Source organism: Delphinapterus leucas, chromosome 6 (genome assembly GCF_059928025.1).
Source record: "Delphinapterus leucas isolate spDelLeu-1000000601 "Yukka" chromosome 6, BTC_Dleu_Yukka2, whole genome shotgun sequence".
Taxonomy (NCBI): Eukaryota; Metazoa; Chordata; class Mammalia; order Artiodactyla; family Monodontidae; genus Delphinapterus; species Delphinapterus leucas.
Genome location: NC_143134.1, coordinates 52,912,697 through 52,931,993, shown reverse-complemented (window position 1 = coordinate 52,931,993; position 19,297 = coordinate 52,912,697). Strand labels below are relative to the sequence as shown.

Here is a 19,297-nt window from a genome sequence, read left to right as displayed (position 1 = left end):
TGTTCATCACAGCCTTGGGCTCACTGTGATTGACTGGCTTCATCACAGTAAATAAATGCTATTAAATTTGAAGGTATGCATTAGACTTATAAAATACCACTTATCTATTTCAATCCTGAGGAGCTAAGAGTATATTTGTTAAAAAGAGGAGGGGAAAATATCGTGTCATCAAAATAAAGTTTGAAAATCACATTATCCTCATAAAATAAACCAGCATTAAAACTAACTTTGAAGTTCTCAGGAAGCAACAGGGACATAAGTTAAGAACTCTCACATTTTTATATGAGATTTTTACCCCATGGGCCCTCAGGAAGGGGAAAAAAAAAAAAAGAGGTCTGTGTTACCATCCAAGGCACTGCCTGTCCACAGATAATCTACATCTGCAAAGCCCCTCCCCTCCTCTGGGCCCCTGTAATTTGTATTTTTATATGTTTGTTTTGGCCTTTGTTTTTCCATTTTGTCTGAAAGCTTCTAATTGGCAGCTTATGGGGTCAGCATAGGGCGCACCTCAAGCAATTCCTAGGCTAAGAATGAAGCTATCACATCAAAACCAAAAAGAGTAACACTCATTACCTGAGGTCTTCAACTATAATTCTCTTATCTCCTCTTTTTGAAGGAAAACTAACAGCTACAGAACAAGCTATCCTGGAGTCGTGAAAACTAATCACACACTTACAGACACATATGTGCATACGCACATACCTACATACGCGCATACGCACATACCTACATACGCGCATACGCACATACCTACATACGCACACACTCTTTTAAGGACAGGTCAGGCATTCAGTAAAGACACAGCCCAGTGACTTTTACATTCAACGTTTCTAGTCCTGACCCCCAGGAGATCAAAAGCTGGGGAGGGAACAGCACCTGAAACTTAGTTTGCCATACAATTAGGCACTGCAGTTACACCCACCTGTCCCACCCACCTCCAGCCAGAATTCAGATAAACCTGGAAATCCCTGGTTCTATCTCCCTGCAAAATATTCAGGAAAAGAAGTCAATAACTCCCAGGTAATTGGCACATTCCAGGCCCTACCTACAGAGACTGATTCCATAGGTAGATCTGGGCAGGGCCCAGGAACTTGCATTTCGGACAGTCATCCCAAGCGATTCCAATGCAGGTACTCTACTGACCATAAAGACTATGATTCCCCAAACTGCTCACTTGCCCATCAAATCACCTAGGGAGCTTTCCTGACAACAGATTCCCAGGGCCTCTGAAATCTTTATTATTTTTTTTTTTAAGAAGATGTTGGGGGTAGGAGTTTATTAATTTATTTATGTTTTTATTTTTGCTGTGTTGGGTCTTCATTTCTGTGCGAGGGCTTTCTCTAGTTGTGGCAAGTGGGGGCCACTCTTCATTGCGGTGTGCGGGCCTCTCACTATCGTGGCCTCTCTTGTTGCGGAGCACAGGCTCCAGATGCGCAGGCTCGGTAGTTGTGGCTCACGGGCCCAGTTGCTCTGTGGCATGCGGGATCCTCCCAGACCAGGGCTCGAACCCGTGTCCCCTGCACTAGCAGGCAGATTCTCAACCACTGAGCCACCAGGGAAGCCCTGAAATCTTTATTATTTAAAACTCCCTCAGGTAAGGGTGTGCAGCCAGACTTGGGAACCACAGGGCTAGACTATCTGAATTGACAACCATAGATTTAAAGTTTCTAGAGAAGCATGGATGCTCTCATTAGTTTTATGTATCCCTCACTCCTTGACCCTCAAAAATCTTCCACTCTCCTCCTGTGGGAGACTCACCACTCACCAGAAGATGCCCCTTCGTGACCCCTGTACAAGTTATACGTCTCACTAGAAATTCATCAGCTGGTCCTGTGCTTAGCTTTTAAAGAGTGAGTTCTGGCCCTCCAACAAAGGCAAGGAGGAAACATGCTAGGGAAGAATGAGAAAACCAGAATTAGGGTCCCTGCTCTGCCATTTAATAGATATGTAGTCTTGGACTCAACATGTCAACAAAGCTGGGCCTCTCCTCACCTGTCAGCGAGGGAGTTGGCTAAGGTCACCTCAAGGGTTTTTCTGACTCTCAACGCTCTATTATTCATTCCCTGCTTCATAAAATCCATTTCACTCCTGCAGCATCAGCAGGTGTCAAGGACTCTGAAGTGCATTTGAGAACTCAAAGGGACAGACCGACATCAGCTAAGCTGTACAAACAGCATTAGCTTCTCATAATTAATGCCTATAGATAGGAAACAGGGTGAAGCATAAAGCTGGCATAAGCCCAAAGCGAGCCTGATGAACAACATAATAAATAGAATTTCGACTAGAGAGAAGATAATTGTATTTGAAACTGAACACATTTCTTAATGTATTTCCCTAATCCTCATTCTATCAAAGTAGTGACATTAATTTGCTAACAATGACACAATCTAAAAATGATATACTCTCTTTTAGGACTTAGGAAAGAGGTACATACTTTCCTAACTAGGTATTTTGTGCCTGAAATACAGTTTCTTAGTTTTAGCACTATGTAAGTAAGGAAAGACTTAAGAAAAGTGAAAAGGAGGGATTTAAATTTTCTTCCCACAGAGTGATCCCAGTCTTCTTACAACCCAATCAATTAATGCTCCCGCTCCTACAAAATCAGATACCAGGAGCTGCCCTGATAGCTCCCCAGGAGGTAGAATAAGTTGGATAATTAGAGAGGGACTGAGAAACTCTGCCCTGACCCTAAAAACATATACTGAAAAACTGCTCAAGATGACTAATGCTAAATGCCACAGGGCAGGGTCCAAATCCCCACAGATTCTTTCAAAACCTTTTTAGAGATATGTTAATAGTAGCTTCTTCAGAAGACATGCCCACTTTGCCAAGTGCAACAATTCAAAACCCAGTTTTAGAAATCTATGTACTAGACTATTTTGTTCAATACAAGTACTTACTAAGAAACTCAGAACAACAAAAAAAAAAATCTAAGGTAATTTTATGTTTGAAGCTAAACAATTCAGACCCGTCTAAATACTGATTTAACACATACCAAGAATAAGACATTAGTGGGCCAAATCAAAACAGGGTTACTAGAAGAGGTCCTTAGTATTCCGATGTGCTACTCAACTTTTTAATTTATAGTTCATTATCATGGATGTTCATTTTATGAAACATGCTCATATTTTATTGATGTGAACAGGTTTTATGGAAGAATTACAGATTTTCTGATAACCAGTTAACAAATGACTTCCAAAGCAACACGTTCGATGGAAATCTAGTGTCAAGGAGGTATTTCCACACACCCCCCGCCATGAGTTCTGTGATTAAATAAGACTGGGGGACTGTAAATCAAACTGGTTTCTTTACTGCAGGATTTTAATATAGTTTTTATCATGTTAATGATCTGCAATATGGTTCTTAAAAACTACAGAGTACAGATTTTTCTCAAACTTGTCTGTCAGTGCAACAGTTATTTTGAGGAATATTTATGACTAAATCATGGAACTACGCTTAGAAAAAACATCTTTTGACCTTGGTGCTCACTGTTCATTTTCTTGGGTACTCAGCTTATGAGAGATTTTAAACAGAAATTTCACTATGGTGGAAACCTCCATTATCCAGCTCTCCCTGAAAAGGCAATGGGGTGAGGGAGTGAAAGAAATGGACAACAAATGTTAACACACTTTGCCAGTATCTAAGTATCTAACCAGGTACTCTTTCAGATTACCCATGCGCTGTGGTTCTATTACTACCATCCTCCACGTAAAGCCAGAGAAGCAAAGGGTCTGAAGATACAGAAGTCAAATTTATCCAATTTTGCCACATGATAGCTCTAGTAAAAGGTTTACAGAAGAGTAAGATAATTCAAGACTGACCAGAGGTAAGAGATGAAAATCTGTGCAATGTTTCCTGTGGAAAATGCCTAATACAAAGGATGTATGATTGGTTTACTGTTTTCATCTACCATAACAAAAAATGTGACCTTTATGCCTAGTTCAAGCAACATTTTTTTAAATAATAAGAATAACTACTAAGCAATCAAACCAGAAATCTCATCATTTATGTCAAAATCTTCAAATCATTTATCACATTTATGTTGAAAAGACTGCAAAATTCACATATAAAAGGATGCTGTTTTGCTAAAAACATAAAATAAAATTCAGTACCAGGACAGACACATGTAATAAAAAGCCTTTGTTCTCTACTTTTCCCAACTTTTCAAAAACTGTTTCTTTAATAAATTTCACGTATAAATTTTACATATGCTGCTCACACTGATTTTGGAAAAAGAAATGGAAAAATCTCATCCATTCAAATATCAATATTCAAAAACAAAAAAGAAACCTTCCTGATAATCATGGTGAACATCTAAGTAACATAATTAGTTACAATATAATTATGTATGGATTGATGACAACCAGGTTTTACTTAGTTTTTACTTGGTTTACTTGATTTTAATGAATAAATTCTCTCTGTGAACCTCAATCTGTATCTCAAGTAAATACGACTATGAGGCCAAGCCCAGGTGACAGCTCTAAGTCACCCTGGAGACAATAAGCCCTGCTGTCTTGATAAAAGAACAGCTAAAGGTACCGTCTCAGAAAAAGTCAGAATTGGCCTCAGAAATTAGCTAGGGGCCCCTTCCTCTGCCTTCTACCTCACTTTACCAAGGGAAACCTAAAGCTGAAGCCAAGGGTTGACGTGACCAACATCATACGACCAGTCAAAGTTCAGACTCCTCGTCCAACTCCTCAAATTGCCTTTAAGTATCCTTTCCTCATTTCAAATATTTAGCTTAATATTTTGGTTATAAGCCATTTAATACACACCATCACTCAAATTTAACAGTAACATGAAAAAGCTAGAGTCTGTCTACACTTCATTCGTTTTCAGTGTTTAAAAACAACTCCCGCAGGAAGCATTAACCCTTCTCTGCCAAGAACACTCTCCTTAATTAGGTTTTGCCTTATTCTAAAAGTTTAGTCAAATCTTACAAAACACTAAGGAGATTTTCCACTACCCAATATTCAAAATATACCATCATTAAAGGCTAAATACTCATCTTTTCATTCTTATCTTTATAAGAGGAGCACTCAAACACCACTTTTTCCAGAAGCTAAGATCTTACCAAACTCAAATTGTATCAGTACAAATATTTACGTACTGATAATGTCAATATTACCATTTACTTGGCCATACAAATGGAGGACTATAGAGACTTAAGAAAAAGGACATTTTAAGAGGTTTTTTCCTCTCCTAAAAACCAATTCTCCTTGTATTTCATTGTTGAAATGCTAAATCATGTAAGCTCAAAGATCTCAAAACTAAAGGTTAACATGATACTTGCTGCTCCAGACACACACACACCTTTAAAGCATTTTTCAAAGATGTTACTGTATAGTTCAGATTATAAAAAAGTCTAGTTATTATATTATTTGATGCTTTAAAAGGAAAACTTAAAACTCTCTAAAACTAAGTTTCACACTGTTGATGTAGCCAGAAACAGAGAGAAAATCTAGATGTGTAAAACTCGAGCACTGAATCATTTACAAGCAGTAAACTTATTTTCCCATACCTTAAAACACAATCCTTTACACGTGAGGAACCTTACATAAAACTGCATACCTGTTATCTTGTCCCTTACAAGCTTACAGGACTCTATCTCACCGATGCTCCCAAAAAGACTCTTTAGTTCCTCCTGTGTCATGTTCTGAGGAAGATAGTTGACTATTAAGTTGGTCTTGCTGTCCTCTGTGTTCCCGGAGTCCACTGGTGACGAGCAGTTGTTGTTTATGGTGGTCGGACCGTTGGCTGTGTTATTGCAAGTTGGCCCATTAGACAGTTGTGTTTCCATGGCAGCAATTACCTGCTAAAAACAGAAGGTAAGAAATGTCAGAATTCATATTTCACAAACTATTAGAGATTCCATCGAAGAATTTAAACACTTGTCACTAAACACAAGTCGTTCAGCTGAAATTACAACAAAGCTTCAAAAAGTGCGACACCTATGCAATTCTTACTTCACATTAAGCTATTCGACTTAAGATCACAATTGTACTTTTCACATACATATTCCATACATGCACATAAGCACAATTTAAATCTTTAACATTCTCTAGAACCGCATTCTGGGTCCACTCACATACCCTTACTCACCTGCTATGTGTCCACAGACTTGAGGAAATTTAGTACCAAAGAGCATAGAATTAAACCCTGACTAAAAATACCAGAAAATAAAAGTGCTTAACATGCTGCCAAAAACAAGCCCCCAAAAATGGTCTACCTAACTTTGCAGAGATATTCAGTTAGCCTAAAAGTTCAAATATTCTAAAACTGACACATCCATTAACTTAAAATCAAGAAGCAAAAGTACTTTAAAAAAATATAAATTTGTCAACATGTACTGTTTTGGTTACATATTGAAAATGTTTTTAATTGACAATATCTTATACCTCTGTCGTTGGTAAGAAATAAGAAAATAGCAAATGTTATATGTTAGGGCGTCAAAAGGGTTTGTAGGATAACTTGGGGAATAAACTGAGTACTTAGTGTACCTTGTAGAATCTAACAAGCCATTCTTGTCAACCTTGGCAGCTAAAGATCACCAACAAGGTAGCTGACCTACAGCGTCAAAATAAAATCCCCAAACAATTCAAAATGGTATTTTGCCTTGACTCTGACTTTAAAGGAAAAATAAAAATTAAAAAATCCCTATCCAGTCCACCAAACAACAATGTAAATATATCAACTTTTGCAAACAGACGAGCCCAAGGAATTTTCATTTGAGCATGTAAGCCTGTTGAAAATGCAAGTGATAAGGTATCTATAAACTCCAGATACAGAATAAATAGCAGAGTTGGGGGAAATGGCCTCAAACTGTTCAGGCTACTCTAAAAATCACTTAGTAAGCAAATTTGGATCTAGTTTCCTAAAAACCAATCCTATGCTCTTTGAGCAACAGAGCTACAAACCACAGCCCCAAATTCTCTAAAACCATCCTCCAATAGCTATCTACTTTGGACAGCCAAGCTTGTAGGGGAATCCAAAAAAATCAAAGCATCACTGAAAGGATTATCCTTCATATTTCATCCATCTCTCAGCTCCACAAAGAAGTACTTCTCAAAATTGACAATTTTCAATAGATGGGATGCTAGTTTTAGGGAAGTTTTAACATATAAAAGGCAAAGAATTTGAGGTAAAATAAAAAAAGCAAAGTAGAGGCAAAGACTGTTACAAGAAAAGAGAAAAAAAGTCTTTTAAAAAGCATATTGCCTAAGAAAAATAAAAGGGCACAACCGTGGATAAGCAATAGGAAGAAATCTCTACTGCCAAGAGATATTTATAAAAGAAGCCAGCATAGGACAGATTGAGACTGGTCAGACTGGACAAGAATCAGTGTTATCAGGATAAAAAACAGGAGACAAAAATCCAGGCTATCTATGAAATACCAAACCACCTATAACCCTTCCATAACTTCATCTCCTTTTCAAAGAAATGGGTTGTTTACTCTGCAAACTGCAAGCTACCTCTCTTGAGCAAGTATTTTCACAGAACACTTTGGGGGCGGGGGGGAAAGGAAAATAAAGGAACCTTTGGAAATCTATATTTAAAAAAACCCGAAACAATTCAAGATATGCATTTTATTATAATTAACAAATTTATCTGACACTGAGAAAGGAGGTTTCAGATTTCCTAATAAACCGTAACTGTTTCACTTTATAGAATATTAGCCATGGGTCACTCTTTCCACAGCAAAATGCTTGTGGGATTAACCTCTGCCCAGCAGTTAGGAAAACAATGAGCTACAAGATGAGAGTGGCCAAGGCCAATTAAAACAAATCACTATTCAAACCTTAGGGTATATGTGGAGACTATATGAGACCCAAATAAGAGATTCGGACTAAAGCTCACTGGGATGGCATTTGAAATATATAAGCGTTCATTGACAGAAATTAGCAGGATTTAGCAAGGACAACAAACAACTCCTCACTTAATTGCACATTTATTTCCATGTTCAGGTGGCAAGAATGAGCTCCTAAGCCAACATTCAAGTGAACAGCTGCAGTAGGCTGTGTGCGCTGAAAATTACAGCATTTCTCAGCTATAGGACCATCTGCTCAGAATAAAATGATACTAATGTGCTATATTTTACAAATAATGCATATTCCATTGATAGGCTCAACACAACTGTTCACAGAATGCAAACTCTTTCAACAGTTACTGGGCAAATAATTTTCAGCCAGATTTACAATTTCGACATTTTTTTTAAGCATCAGGAATTATAAATAACTTCAAAATTCAGTAACCAAAAAAATACATAGTAAACAGAATGTAAAGAATTACGGTAACTTAGTATTCAGACCATACCAAAACTTTTTTTTTTTTTAAAAAGCTTGTCACTCTTTTGAGGCTGTACTAAATCCTAAATAAGATAATAAAAAGTTACATACAAAAGCAGGTTCTGATGCTACATGTACCACTAAAATTGCAATGTGCTTTACATCCTAATGATGGCCATACCACAATAGGTTAAATGTAAGAATAATTAGTACGCCAAATGAAAAGTTCAAGTGTTTGGTATGGCCTCAGCACTCCTGCAACATGCTAAAAAAAAGTAGCCTACAGAATTTAAGAAAAATCCCACAGACCCCGGTCCAAGGCTCTGCTGCCCACGAACCACTTCTAAGCAGAGAAGCCACATCACACAGTCTGACTGCCATGTTAGTTTGGAGTTGCCGTCTGCAATATGGACACAAAAAGTACCGTATGTTAGATGAGCAAGATAATGCAACAAATCAGTTTGTACAAAATTTACAGTGATTGTATTGATATTCCCAGCACGTCCATGCAGTGTGGCTTAATTGAATTTGAGGCAATTCCAATCTAATCTTTCCAAATTCATTTTAACATGTAGTTTTCTTGCACAAATTAAGCATTTTTAATTAAGAGCCTGATCTTAAAACAGTATTAACTAGTTACCTTGGCATCTATCCTAAAGAACTACCTTAAACCACATCTTAAAAAAAATTTTTTTTAATAATAAAATGAAGCAAAACGCTGCATGCTGTCCTATCTCTTAAGGATGTGGGAGAAGGGAGGAAATGTGAATGAAATTATATTTAGAGTGAGAAAAGGCAGTCATTAGTGAATGCTTTGCATAAAAGCACTCTTTCCCCAAAATATCAGAAGGGCATTAAGAGAAGCTATATTTGCCCACACTGTCACATTATACTATAAATAAATGATCCTTAATCCTGGGACTTAAAATTAAAAGTGAATCAAAACCCTGTGAGATTTTTCTGCCACTATAGTCAAAGGATCTCTAACAGTTTTGCTGAGAATTGTTCACATATACTAAGAGGCAGTAAACCAGCATCTTTCAATTGAAATAATTGGACCAATAAATAGGATCGTTTGAAGCAATGTTTATATAGGATGTCAGCTTTGTCCCTGAACGAAATCAAGTGAACATTTTTTAATATGTAAATTGTAAACCCAGCACAATTTGAAATGAGTGTTGCTATGAGGCCTCCAATATAGTTAATGGGCCATTTACCACTTATTACAACTTGCCCAAATACTAAACAGAGCCACAATACTGGCACAAAAGCCGAGGTTTACATTTTAGCCATATATGCAGATGCTTTAAATGGTCAACATAATATTCAGAAAAACTCGGTCTATGAAAATAAATGAGTAACAAAGGAGGGCTGAAAGTCTTTTATGTGCATATTTATGATTATAAAAATTTCATCCTTAAACCTGGCTGTACGTTATTTACTCTTGAGGCAAGTGCGATGAAATTTGTAACATGTGACAACAGATTCCATTTTCTGGCATCTATCTAAAGGGTTTAACATACACTTTATGGGATGCCATGAAAATGTTTTACTCTTCTTCCCTTCTCCCACTGTTACCAGGGAATTCAGTCTGATTCTATGTCCTTTATTTAAAAAAAAAAAAAAAAAAAAAAACACACAGTTGAACTGAACCTGTGAAAAAATAAAGTGCTTTCATAGCCATCAAGTATTTTGACAAGAACCTAATTGTGGTTAGACTACATGGGTAGAACAGTTAGGAGGACCACACCTAACGGGTTAAACCAAGCTTAAATTTATGTCCTCCATACTCTCAGGAGTTAATACCTAAACATTCTTCACTACATAAAACCATAGATTCGAATTTAATCGCCTCATCCCTTCCATTCCACAGGAAGCGGACGCTAATGAGCTAATCTATTGACACCCCTCTTTCTGAAAGCCCCAGGGATGCGAACAATCACTTTATTGCACCAACTAGCTAGGAAGGCTGTGTATGGAAAATGATTCTACTGCACTTTTACATTTCAAGCACCCCAGACAGTTTCTCTGCTTGAGGCAGACACATACCTTTATGGGAAGTTATAAATAAGTTGCTCACATGGCCCTTACCTTTATGCTGGCCAACAATTCAGTTACTAAAAATGTAAAGCTACTTCCCCTTCACTTAAGGACAGGCAATTCTGCTCTACTCAATCTACCACAGACAACCAGGCTGTGCACTATTTATAGATTCTACTGGCTCTGAAACTCTTTGGAAGGAAAATAAAAGGCCATATTCCAGCAACAAAGAACCATTAATTTTAAAGCTTAAAAAAAAAAGTCTCAATATATGTTCGCCTCTTAATTTAGACATCAATTGTGTCAACTGAGACTAACTCTTGCTATTCTCCATGAAATAATTTATGAAAAGACACTTGAGCACAGATCAGTCTAGAATATTCTAAACTTTCCCTGGGTTCCGAGAGATAATGATGAGTTGTTAGTTTGGTGGGAGCATGGATTTTGAAGGGAGTGGAAGGACAGGCGAGGAAGTGGCCTTTATGTTTTCACTCATAGCTTACTTCCAAATTTCTATAAAGACTTTTTAAATGGAATTTTTTTCCTTTTTTACTTAAATGGCCCTCTATGTACTTTCATATCTTAAGTTTCTTACAATAATGGGTTTTAGGAAACCAATGCTACTGCTTGACTTCTTATAGCTGGGACTAACAGTTTCCTGGTCACATGAAGAGAAAAAGAAAAGTCTCTATTTTCCAAACTTCCTAATAAAAAATTCTGAAAACTAAAGTAATCAGCTTCTTTCCTATTTTCAAACCTCCTTCAGACAGCCACCAAACAAGACAGATGGCTAATCAAAAACATACTAAATATAGTCTGAGAATTCTCATTAAGTACACTGTCTGCAAGGGGAAAAAAAGGTTTCCAAGACCTAGAATCCACCTGATTCAGGGATCAGATCTCTGGTTTAAAGTCACAGCAGGACTGCTGAAAGGGTCACTGCACATACCCTGGTGAGGCGTGCCTATCTGCACCAGCCTGTCTGTCCACTGTGACGTATACCATCCTGATCTGGGCCCTCATCTCTTACCTGGACCACCAAATTACAGCCTCCCAAAAGGTCCCTCCATCATCCTAATCCCCACTTTACACTCTTCCCAGGTAGATTTTCCTCAACTCTCAACAGCTCTCTGCTGCCTATCAAATAAAGTACAAACTACTTATATTATTAAGAGTATAAACATCTGAGATCCTCTACAACTGCTTTTACCAGCCCACTTCTTCAAGCATCTGAAAATCTGAACTGCTCCTTGTCCTTCATGCAATCACAGTGCACTGAAAACCATACATTCTTCTGGCTTTGCTCATGCAGTTCCAGCTGCCTGGAAGGCCCTCAGTCATACCTATCCCACTTCCATTTCAGGGGTTTGTACAGACTAAGCATTCAAAAACAGATGTAAGGACAAGAGTAGTTCCTTTTTAAAAAAACTGGAGCTTGAAAGGGCAATCACCTTTCTAAATAACATGCAAACTTGGTAGCTTGTTCTTCTATCTCACTTCAAGTACTTCAAACCATCGATAATTAGGAAAGCATATTTTCATTTTTTGGCACACTCCATCAGCCACCCTCACCCACTGAAATCCAAATTCTTGTTCAATGGCACGAAAACTATCTTTTGAGTGATCAGTTGTGGACTGTTATTTCAAGAGCCCATTATGACCATATGCCCACGACAAAAAAGCCGGAAGCCAAGACAAATCCAAAAACATGGTAACCCTCTGTCCAGAAGGGTTATGGAGCTGTGGCATCTGGAATCTGGGTCTAACTTCAAGAAAACAGCAGAAGTACAGGTAAATGTGAAAAAATTAAATTTTAACTCAAAGGTATTTAAAAACATCATAATTAAGCTGTGGATCTCAAATGGTTTTAATTTGATAGAAACTAGAAAATGTAATAAGCAAACACAAAAGGTAACATCTCTAAAAAGAATCATAGCTAGGGGAAAGGGCAAGCATCTCTCACACTCAAAAGGTCTGGCCTGGATAAAGTGACCTTGGTCTGGATACTTATTTACAGCTAGAGGGTTCTCAATGCCTTGAGCAATACAGAACGAGGGCAGAATCAGTATAGTGCAAAGCCTTCCCTCAGATGACATCAAACCTCTCTAAAGGCCAAGTCACAAGATGAAAGGAAGCAATCTGTCTTAAAGTTTAAGAGCAGAACCCACTAAGATAAAGACAGCAGCCTTGGCCAAAAGGCATCTTCCTTTGAGGAACTCAAGGCAAGTAGCTAAAGCTCTCGAAATACTCAGTGAAGTGAGTAATGAGAGCTCACAAATGAGAGCTGGGTAAGCAGCAGGTGGGGTCATCTGTCTAGCAGACACCATTCCTACAGAATGTTTTATCTTTCCCATTCAAATCACTAAAGTGGCATTTTCAGGATACAATTTGGCTTTACTGAATTAAAACAACAGAAGAGTCAACCAAGCACTCATGGGGCAGACATGTCAGCTCTAAGAATAAGCCATTAGTTTGTTTTCTTTAAGCCTCTTCACTTTGCTTTGTCATTCCTAAAGTAATAAACGTTTGTGGCTTTAAACTTCAAGAGAGCTCCTCAACCCTGGAATCCCTGTCAACTCCCCATCCTACCCCCCATACCATTTTAGCTGCCTCACCAGCTCCAAGGATTCCTCAGCCTTGTCAAGCTCAGATTTTTGGCCTTGGGGCTAACAAGGGTCCGAGAGCTGCCAGAGACACTGCACCAAACAGCTGCAGAAGTCACAGGGAGAATGTTCTCTGGCAGTGAATGCTAACATTTCTCTGTCTCTTAGCCCTTTATGGCTCCTACAGACAAACTGCAGAGTCCTTCTGATGCCAGTCTTTCTGAGGTTTTGTAGTTCTAGAGCTGGCAGAATTAAAAGCTTTGCAGTTAGAGAGTAAAGCAAGTGAGTTTAGGGGGTCGGTCCCAAGTCCTTTCCTTCATTCTAGGTCCGTATCTGGCTTCTATGCTGGGCAACAGGAAAACAAAGATCCAGTGAAGAAGACTGGCTTAATCTTCACACTCTGTTCGCTCATCCATTCATCCACCAAACATCTGTTCACAACTCCCATGAACCAAGGACTGTCCTAGGTACTTGAGATACAGCAATGAAGAAATACCCTGGAGTGTACATCTGCAATAGGTGTACACATGTATAAAACAGTGCACTAGCTAGAAATAAGTGTGCTTTGGAATAAAAGAAAATGTAGAGCAGAGTAAGAGTGCTGAAAATGTGGAGATGGAGGATGGATACTTTCCAGTATTAAACAGCAGATCTCACTGAGAAGGTGAGCTTCCGGCCAAGATTTAAAGGACAGTTAAGCCAGCCCTTGTGGTAGGCAGAATAACGGCTCACCTTAGATGCCCACATCCTAAACTCTGAAATCTTTGAACACGTTACGTTACATGACAAGGGAATTAAGATACAGATGGAATTAAGGTTGCTCATCAGATGACCTTGAGATGGGAAGATTATCCTGGATTATCCAGGTGGGCTCAGTGTAATCAGAAGAGTCCACATGAATGGAAGAGGGAGGCTGGAGAGTCAGTGTCAGAGTGGTACAACCTGAAAAAGACTCAACCCACAGTCGCCAGCTTTGAAGATGGAAGGGAGCCATCAACCAAAGAATGTGGGCAGCCTCCAGAAGCTGAAAAAGGCAAGGAAACAGATTCTCCCCTAGCATCTCCAGATGGAATGCAGCCCTGCCAATACCTTGATGACAGCCCAGGAGACCCACATCAGGGGACTCTGCCCTTCAGAATTGTAAGATAATAAATCTGTGTTTTTTTAAGCACCAAGTGTTCATGGTTATTTGTTACAGATTTAAAAGTAAATAAATACATCCCCATAGGGATATCTAGAAGAGAAGCATTCCAGGCAGAGACCAGCTAGGGTGAAGCTAGGAGGAGGCCAGAGGGAGATGAGTCTAAGAGGTATAAGGCTAGACCACATAGGATCTTGGAGGTGCAGGGGAGGAAAAAGTTTTCTTCAACACCCTTAGGGTTCTGGCTGGGTCTGCAAATTAAACTGACAAAGACAAACTAACAGGAGAAAAGCATACAAATTTTATCGAATTTGTGCATGTATATGGGAATCTTCACAAGAGAATGAAGATCCAAAGAAGTGATCTGAGCAGGAAGTTTATATACCTTTTAGATAAATAAACAATAAAGTTGTGAAGAATTGACAAGGCAAAGGGGTTTGGGCTGGGGGTCGTAAGTGATAAGGATTAAACTAAAAAGATATGGGTTAGTTTAACAAGGTTTGCTCATATACAGATTTCCAGGTCCCAAATCCCTGTACGGGTGATAGGAATGTTTTCCTTCCTCCTGGTACAGGGAGGGTACCTTCCACATGGGAATTTTATTACCTGTTTCAGGGAAGAAGAGAGAGACGGTCAGAATAACCTTTCTGCTTCTGCAGTTTTCTCAAACTTCTTCAGCTTAAGATAGTCAATACGCCAAGGTACCGTACTTTGGGGTAGTGTGTCCTAAACCCCATCAGAGGTCACCATAAAAAGAAAGGAAACCACAGAAAGGTTTTGAGCAAAAACAGTAGCACGTGGCTATCGTGAAAATAAACTGGATATGGTTGTGTGAAAGAACTAAGCAACTGTGGAAACAAGGAGATCAATCAAGAAATAATTGCAGTAACCAAGATGTAGAATGACAGTGACCCTGATCAGGGTGAGAAGTGGACTTAGGCAGGAGGAAACATATTACTTACTATAGTACTTACTATAATTACATCAGTAAACTATTTAAATTCATTATCAAGAAACTGGTTTAGATTCTAACTGTTCACATTCAAACAAACCAACTCATTTATTACTTTCTGGGCACTAGGAATACATGACGATTAAGAAAGGGATTAAACTTCTATAGAAAGTTGTGTCTTATTTTGGGGGTGGGGAGGATCTCCTTAAGAAAACCCAACATATGAAAATCTGAGTTTATAATATTAAATCAAGAGTTATTCACTTTATCTATGGATTCTTTAAAGAATTAAGCAAGTGATTCATTTAATAGAAAATGCAAAATTTTTAAAAACTCAGAATAACTTAAAAGATGAAACTACTTACTAAGAGTATAGCATGTCAGAAATTGGCTTGTAACCTACGACAGCCCCTTAAAGCTGTCAGAATTCAAAATAAAAAGAAATCTCAAAGTTCACCCCAATAGGTGAAAGACAAAGTAGATGAAGATAACGAGAATAAGTTACATTTTTGTGAAATGTAATTAAACTTTAAAATCCATATTCTTCAACAGGGTCATTTATACACCTCCACCATAGTCAAGGTTAAGCCAGGGGTTAACTCAATCTTGGTTATAGGCTAGAATACACTACCATCTAGTGATGAATCATTCCAACCTCAGTGGGCATTATTAATTTCCATGCCATTATTTGGCTGTAGAACCTAAAATAGGTTATGAGCATAATAAGAATAAAATCAACTACTCCCACAGTTTTGTAGCAGAGTTCTTGTTTGGTATAGGCAGATAAATTTGAATTGCTAAATTAAGACAGTTAAAATAGTAATCAACATAGAAATTGGATTAACTTCACATTCTTCTACAAAAGTCACAGCTAACAGGAACCCCCTCAGGGTAGTACAAATTGTGAAAGGCTGATTGGAAATCCTCAAATTAATCCCACTAGTTGAGTGTTTTCATTAGGTAGGTTAAAAACATAGCTCCTCTGTAGGATACAGACAGTAGAATACTGTCATATTTGAGCTCCAAAACAGCAAGTATGCCTAGTCTTAAAGGGAGTATAAAACACAAGGAAGGTTTATGGTCACGAATATTGGTTTTTTTTTTTAACTCAGAAGTGTTATAAAGGGCCACAATACTCCATCTGGCCACTAAGGTTATTTTACTCTTAACTGTCATCACACAGAAAACTAAAAACTATAGTTAGTGTTTAACCCCAAGTAGCTTATACCAAAATAAAGTGAACAAAATAAAATGTCAACAGAAGAAGGCATATTTCCTTAATAATGCTGAGGGGCTACAAATATTTCTACTGAACTTCAAAGAAACTGAAATTAAGAGACGCTACCCTAGGACATATAAAACCTTGTAGTTCGTTAATGCATTGTGGAGCACAGAACAAGGGGCTCTCCCCCATCCACGGTAGGACTGTGAGAGTGTAAACCTTGATCAACAGAGAGAGCCAGCTCCTTTCCTCTCTGAAATGTAGAACATTTCACTGGTATTCACCTATGAAATGTATTTTTATTTTCAGTTGATGTTTAAAGTCCTGAGACTCCCAAGAGATAACTGCGTTTGATTCAGAAACATGACTACGAATTATTTAGTACAGAAAGTTGGAGCATCTTAAAAAACAAGATTCACACTAAGAAAGATACTTTATTTCCTTTGGTCTATCTCTTCCCCTCCTCCCCAAAAGATGGCTTTCTTTAAAAGCTTCATGGCAGCTAGAAAAAACAAGCTACATACATCTGTGACTTCTTATGGTAATTAAGCTTATGGTTATTAACTACATTTCAAGAGGGGGCAAGGATTGGCAATCAAAGTGTTATTTTAACTTCTAGTGATTCCAATTGGGGGAGGGGGCCTAAAGGAGAGAATCACAAGGAAATTTCTGGTTAATCTGCTGCCTAGAAATGTAAGAGTTAATGTTTATATATACACTACTAGGTACAAAATAGATAACTAATGAGAACCTACTGCATAGCACAGGGAATTCTACTCAGTGATCTAAATGACCTAATGATTTAGTGACCTACGTGGGAAGGAAATCTAAGAAGTGTATATATGTATACATATAGCTGATTCACTTTCCTGTATAGCAGAAACTAACACAACATTGTAAAGCAACTATACTCCAATAAAAATTAATTTAAAAAAAAAAGAAAGGGCTTCCCTGGTGGCGCAGTGGTTGAGAGTCCACCTGCCGATGCAGGGGATGTGGGTTCGTGCCCCAGTCCGGGAAGATCCCACATGCCGTGGAGCGGCTAGGCCCGTGAGCCATGGCCGCTGAGCCTGCGCATCCGGAGCCTGTGCTCCGCAACGGGAGAGGCCACAACAGTGAGAGGCCCGTGTACCGCAAAAAAAAAAAAAAAAGAAAAAGAAAAAGAAAAAGAAAAAGATTTTCAGCATATGGATTCACCCCTTTCCAGGGATCAGCATTCTAAAGTGTTGGGAAGTGTGCATTTTAAGACACAGAAAACAAGACTCTTTAAGTTCTTTTCACATGGCCATGGTGCATACTTGTGTTACCTTCACAAAATAAATGAATCTATCTCAAGTGATACTTTTCATTACAAAAAAAAAAGAAAAACTAAGAAAAAAATGAGTTAATGTTTAAAAAAAAAAAAGAAAAAATTAATGCGATACACTACAGATGAGGGTAAGGTCTTTTCTTGGCCTCAGACCTTGCCTGCTTATATCCATAGTGGGCATACACACCCAATCCCAGATCTTGGATACCTCTCTAACAGGAAAAAAGGAGTTAAGGTGCTTGGGTTCCCTGTCAATGACTGTCACTTCAACTTCTGTCAGACTTCCCACTTTGCAAATTACCTTCTTATCACTAAGGTAAAGCATATTTTAAATAAACAGTTAAGGATCTCTAAAAGTGCATTGAGGCAAGTTCCCCCATTGTATAAATGAACAATGAAGCAAGGGTGTGAGCAAATATATGTATACAGAACCTATTTGTGTACGTACATGCATAGTTCCAAAAGTTGAAGAGAAGCAATCTCCATCTCCCATAGGTTGAAGTTGGGAAAGGGGGCATGTGTAACCACAGGCTATATTTTAACAAAGAAAAAACCCCACACATCTAGCCTTTGAATTATTTCCACTCTGGTAAGAGGGAGAGGAGGTAAAGGGGCCTGTTCTCTATAAAAGCTTCAATTATATGCATATAATTTAGACAGATATGTCAAAGCACTTTACAAATTCTGAAGTGCTATTATCATTATTGCTGGGCAAAGGAAGATGCACCTTAAAGTGTTGGCATAGAGAACTTGCTCATCTGTCTTTTAGGTTAAGGCATAGTTGTTTTGTTTTGTTTCCATGTCTCAATGGGCAACAGGGTGCAGAGCTGTGTTGGGAGCTTCTTAACTTGCAAAGGGAACACCAGACAGAAAGTGAAGTATGCAGACTGCCCAATCATGACCGTCAACTCCTGTGTAGGGCCCCTGAAGCACATGCTATGTTAAACTACATTTAGCACATGGTCACAAATGGTGACTAAGGAGGATTAGAATTTTTACTTAAAATGCTGCAATTTTCGACCCCTGACCTCCAAATACTATATTTAAGTACAAAGGATGCCAATAGCCTAAATGTTCCACATCGGAATTACAGCCTTGTCTATTTTAATTTACCTTACTTTAAAGAGTAAAACCCCGCACCCAACGCACAGAAGAGTACACATGCCTTCCATCCTCCCCAACTCAACCTTCCCATCATCAGCTGCTCAGCCTCTTGCAATTTTAGTATTTAAGATTAGAAACCGCTACCTCACTGTGCCTTTTGCTAAGAACTCCAAGGATGACATAAGCATCTTCTATTTAAATTCAGGTTTATTATTTACAATACAAGGCAGAAAAAGAACGCAGAAGTCTCATCCATGATTGTACGCTAGATCGATAATCTGCACACTAAGATGTTCTGCATAGTGTCACAGTTTCTACAATTCACAAATCAGGACAATGATCCATATACATCCACACACAACTGTATGGCCTCCTACCGTCTTTCTCCTATCATGATTTTCAAAATGACCTGAACTTAAACATTTTCTAAGACTGCACTAATGTTGGTTTTAAGATCATGTTTAATTAAAATAAATAAGGCATCCTCCTGAACTCTCCGAAGGATCTGGGTATCTTTTGCTACAGGAAAGATGATATGACTGCCTCTTGTAGTAGAATTTAATGAACCCTGTGACTGAAAGAGAGTACGGAAAAGTGAGGAAGGAAAAGTGGCATTCCTTGATTCCTTATTCTGGGCAAGG

The 19,297-nt window shown here is 38.4% G+C and overlaps 1 protein-coding gene across 3 annotated transcripts in view; it reads right to left on the bottom strand.

The window, feature by feature from the left end:
- The window catches only part of ELAVL2 (ELAV like RNA binding protein 2), a 250,598-nt gene that overhangs the window by 185,763 nt on the left and 45,538 nt on the right, over positions 1-19,297 (bottom strand). For 2 of the 3 annotated variants that reach the window (XM_022551630.2, XM_089913122.1), the window contains exon 2: positions 5,572-5,815. In XM_022551630.2, coding sequence (XP_022407338.1) covers positions 5,572-5,800 — 229 coding nt within the window. In that variant the 5' untranslated portion in view covers positions 5,801-5,815. The remainder of the gene's footprint in view (positions 1-5,571; positions 5,816-19,297) is intronic. The other variant, XM_089913123.1, reaches the window with a different exon arrangement.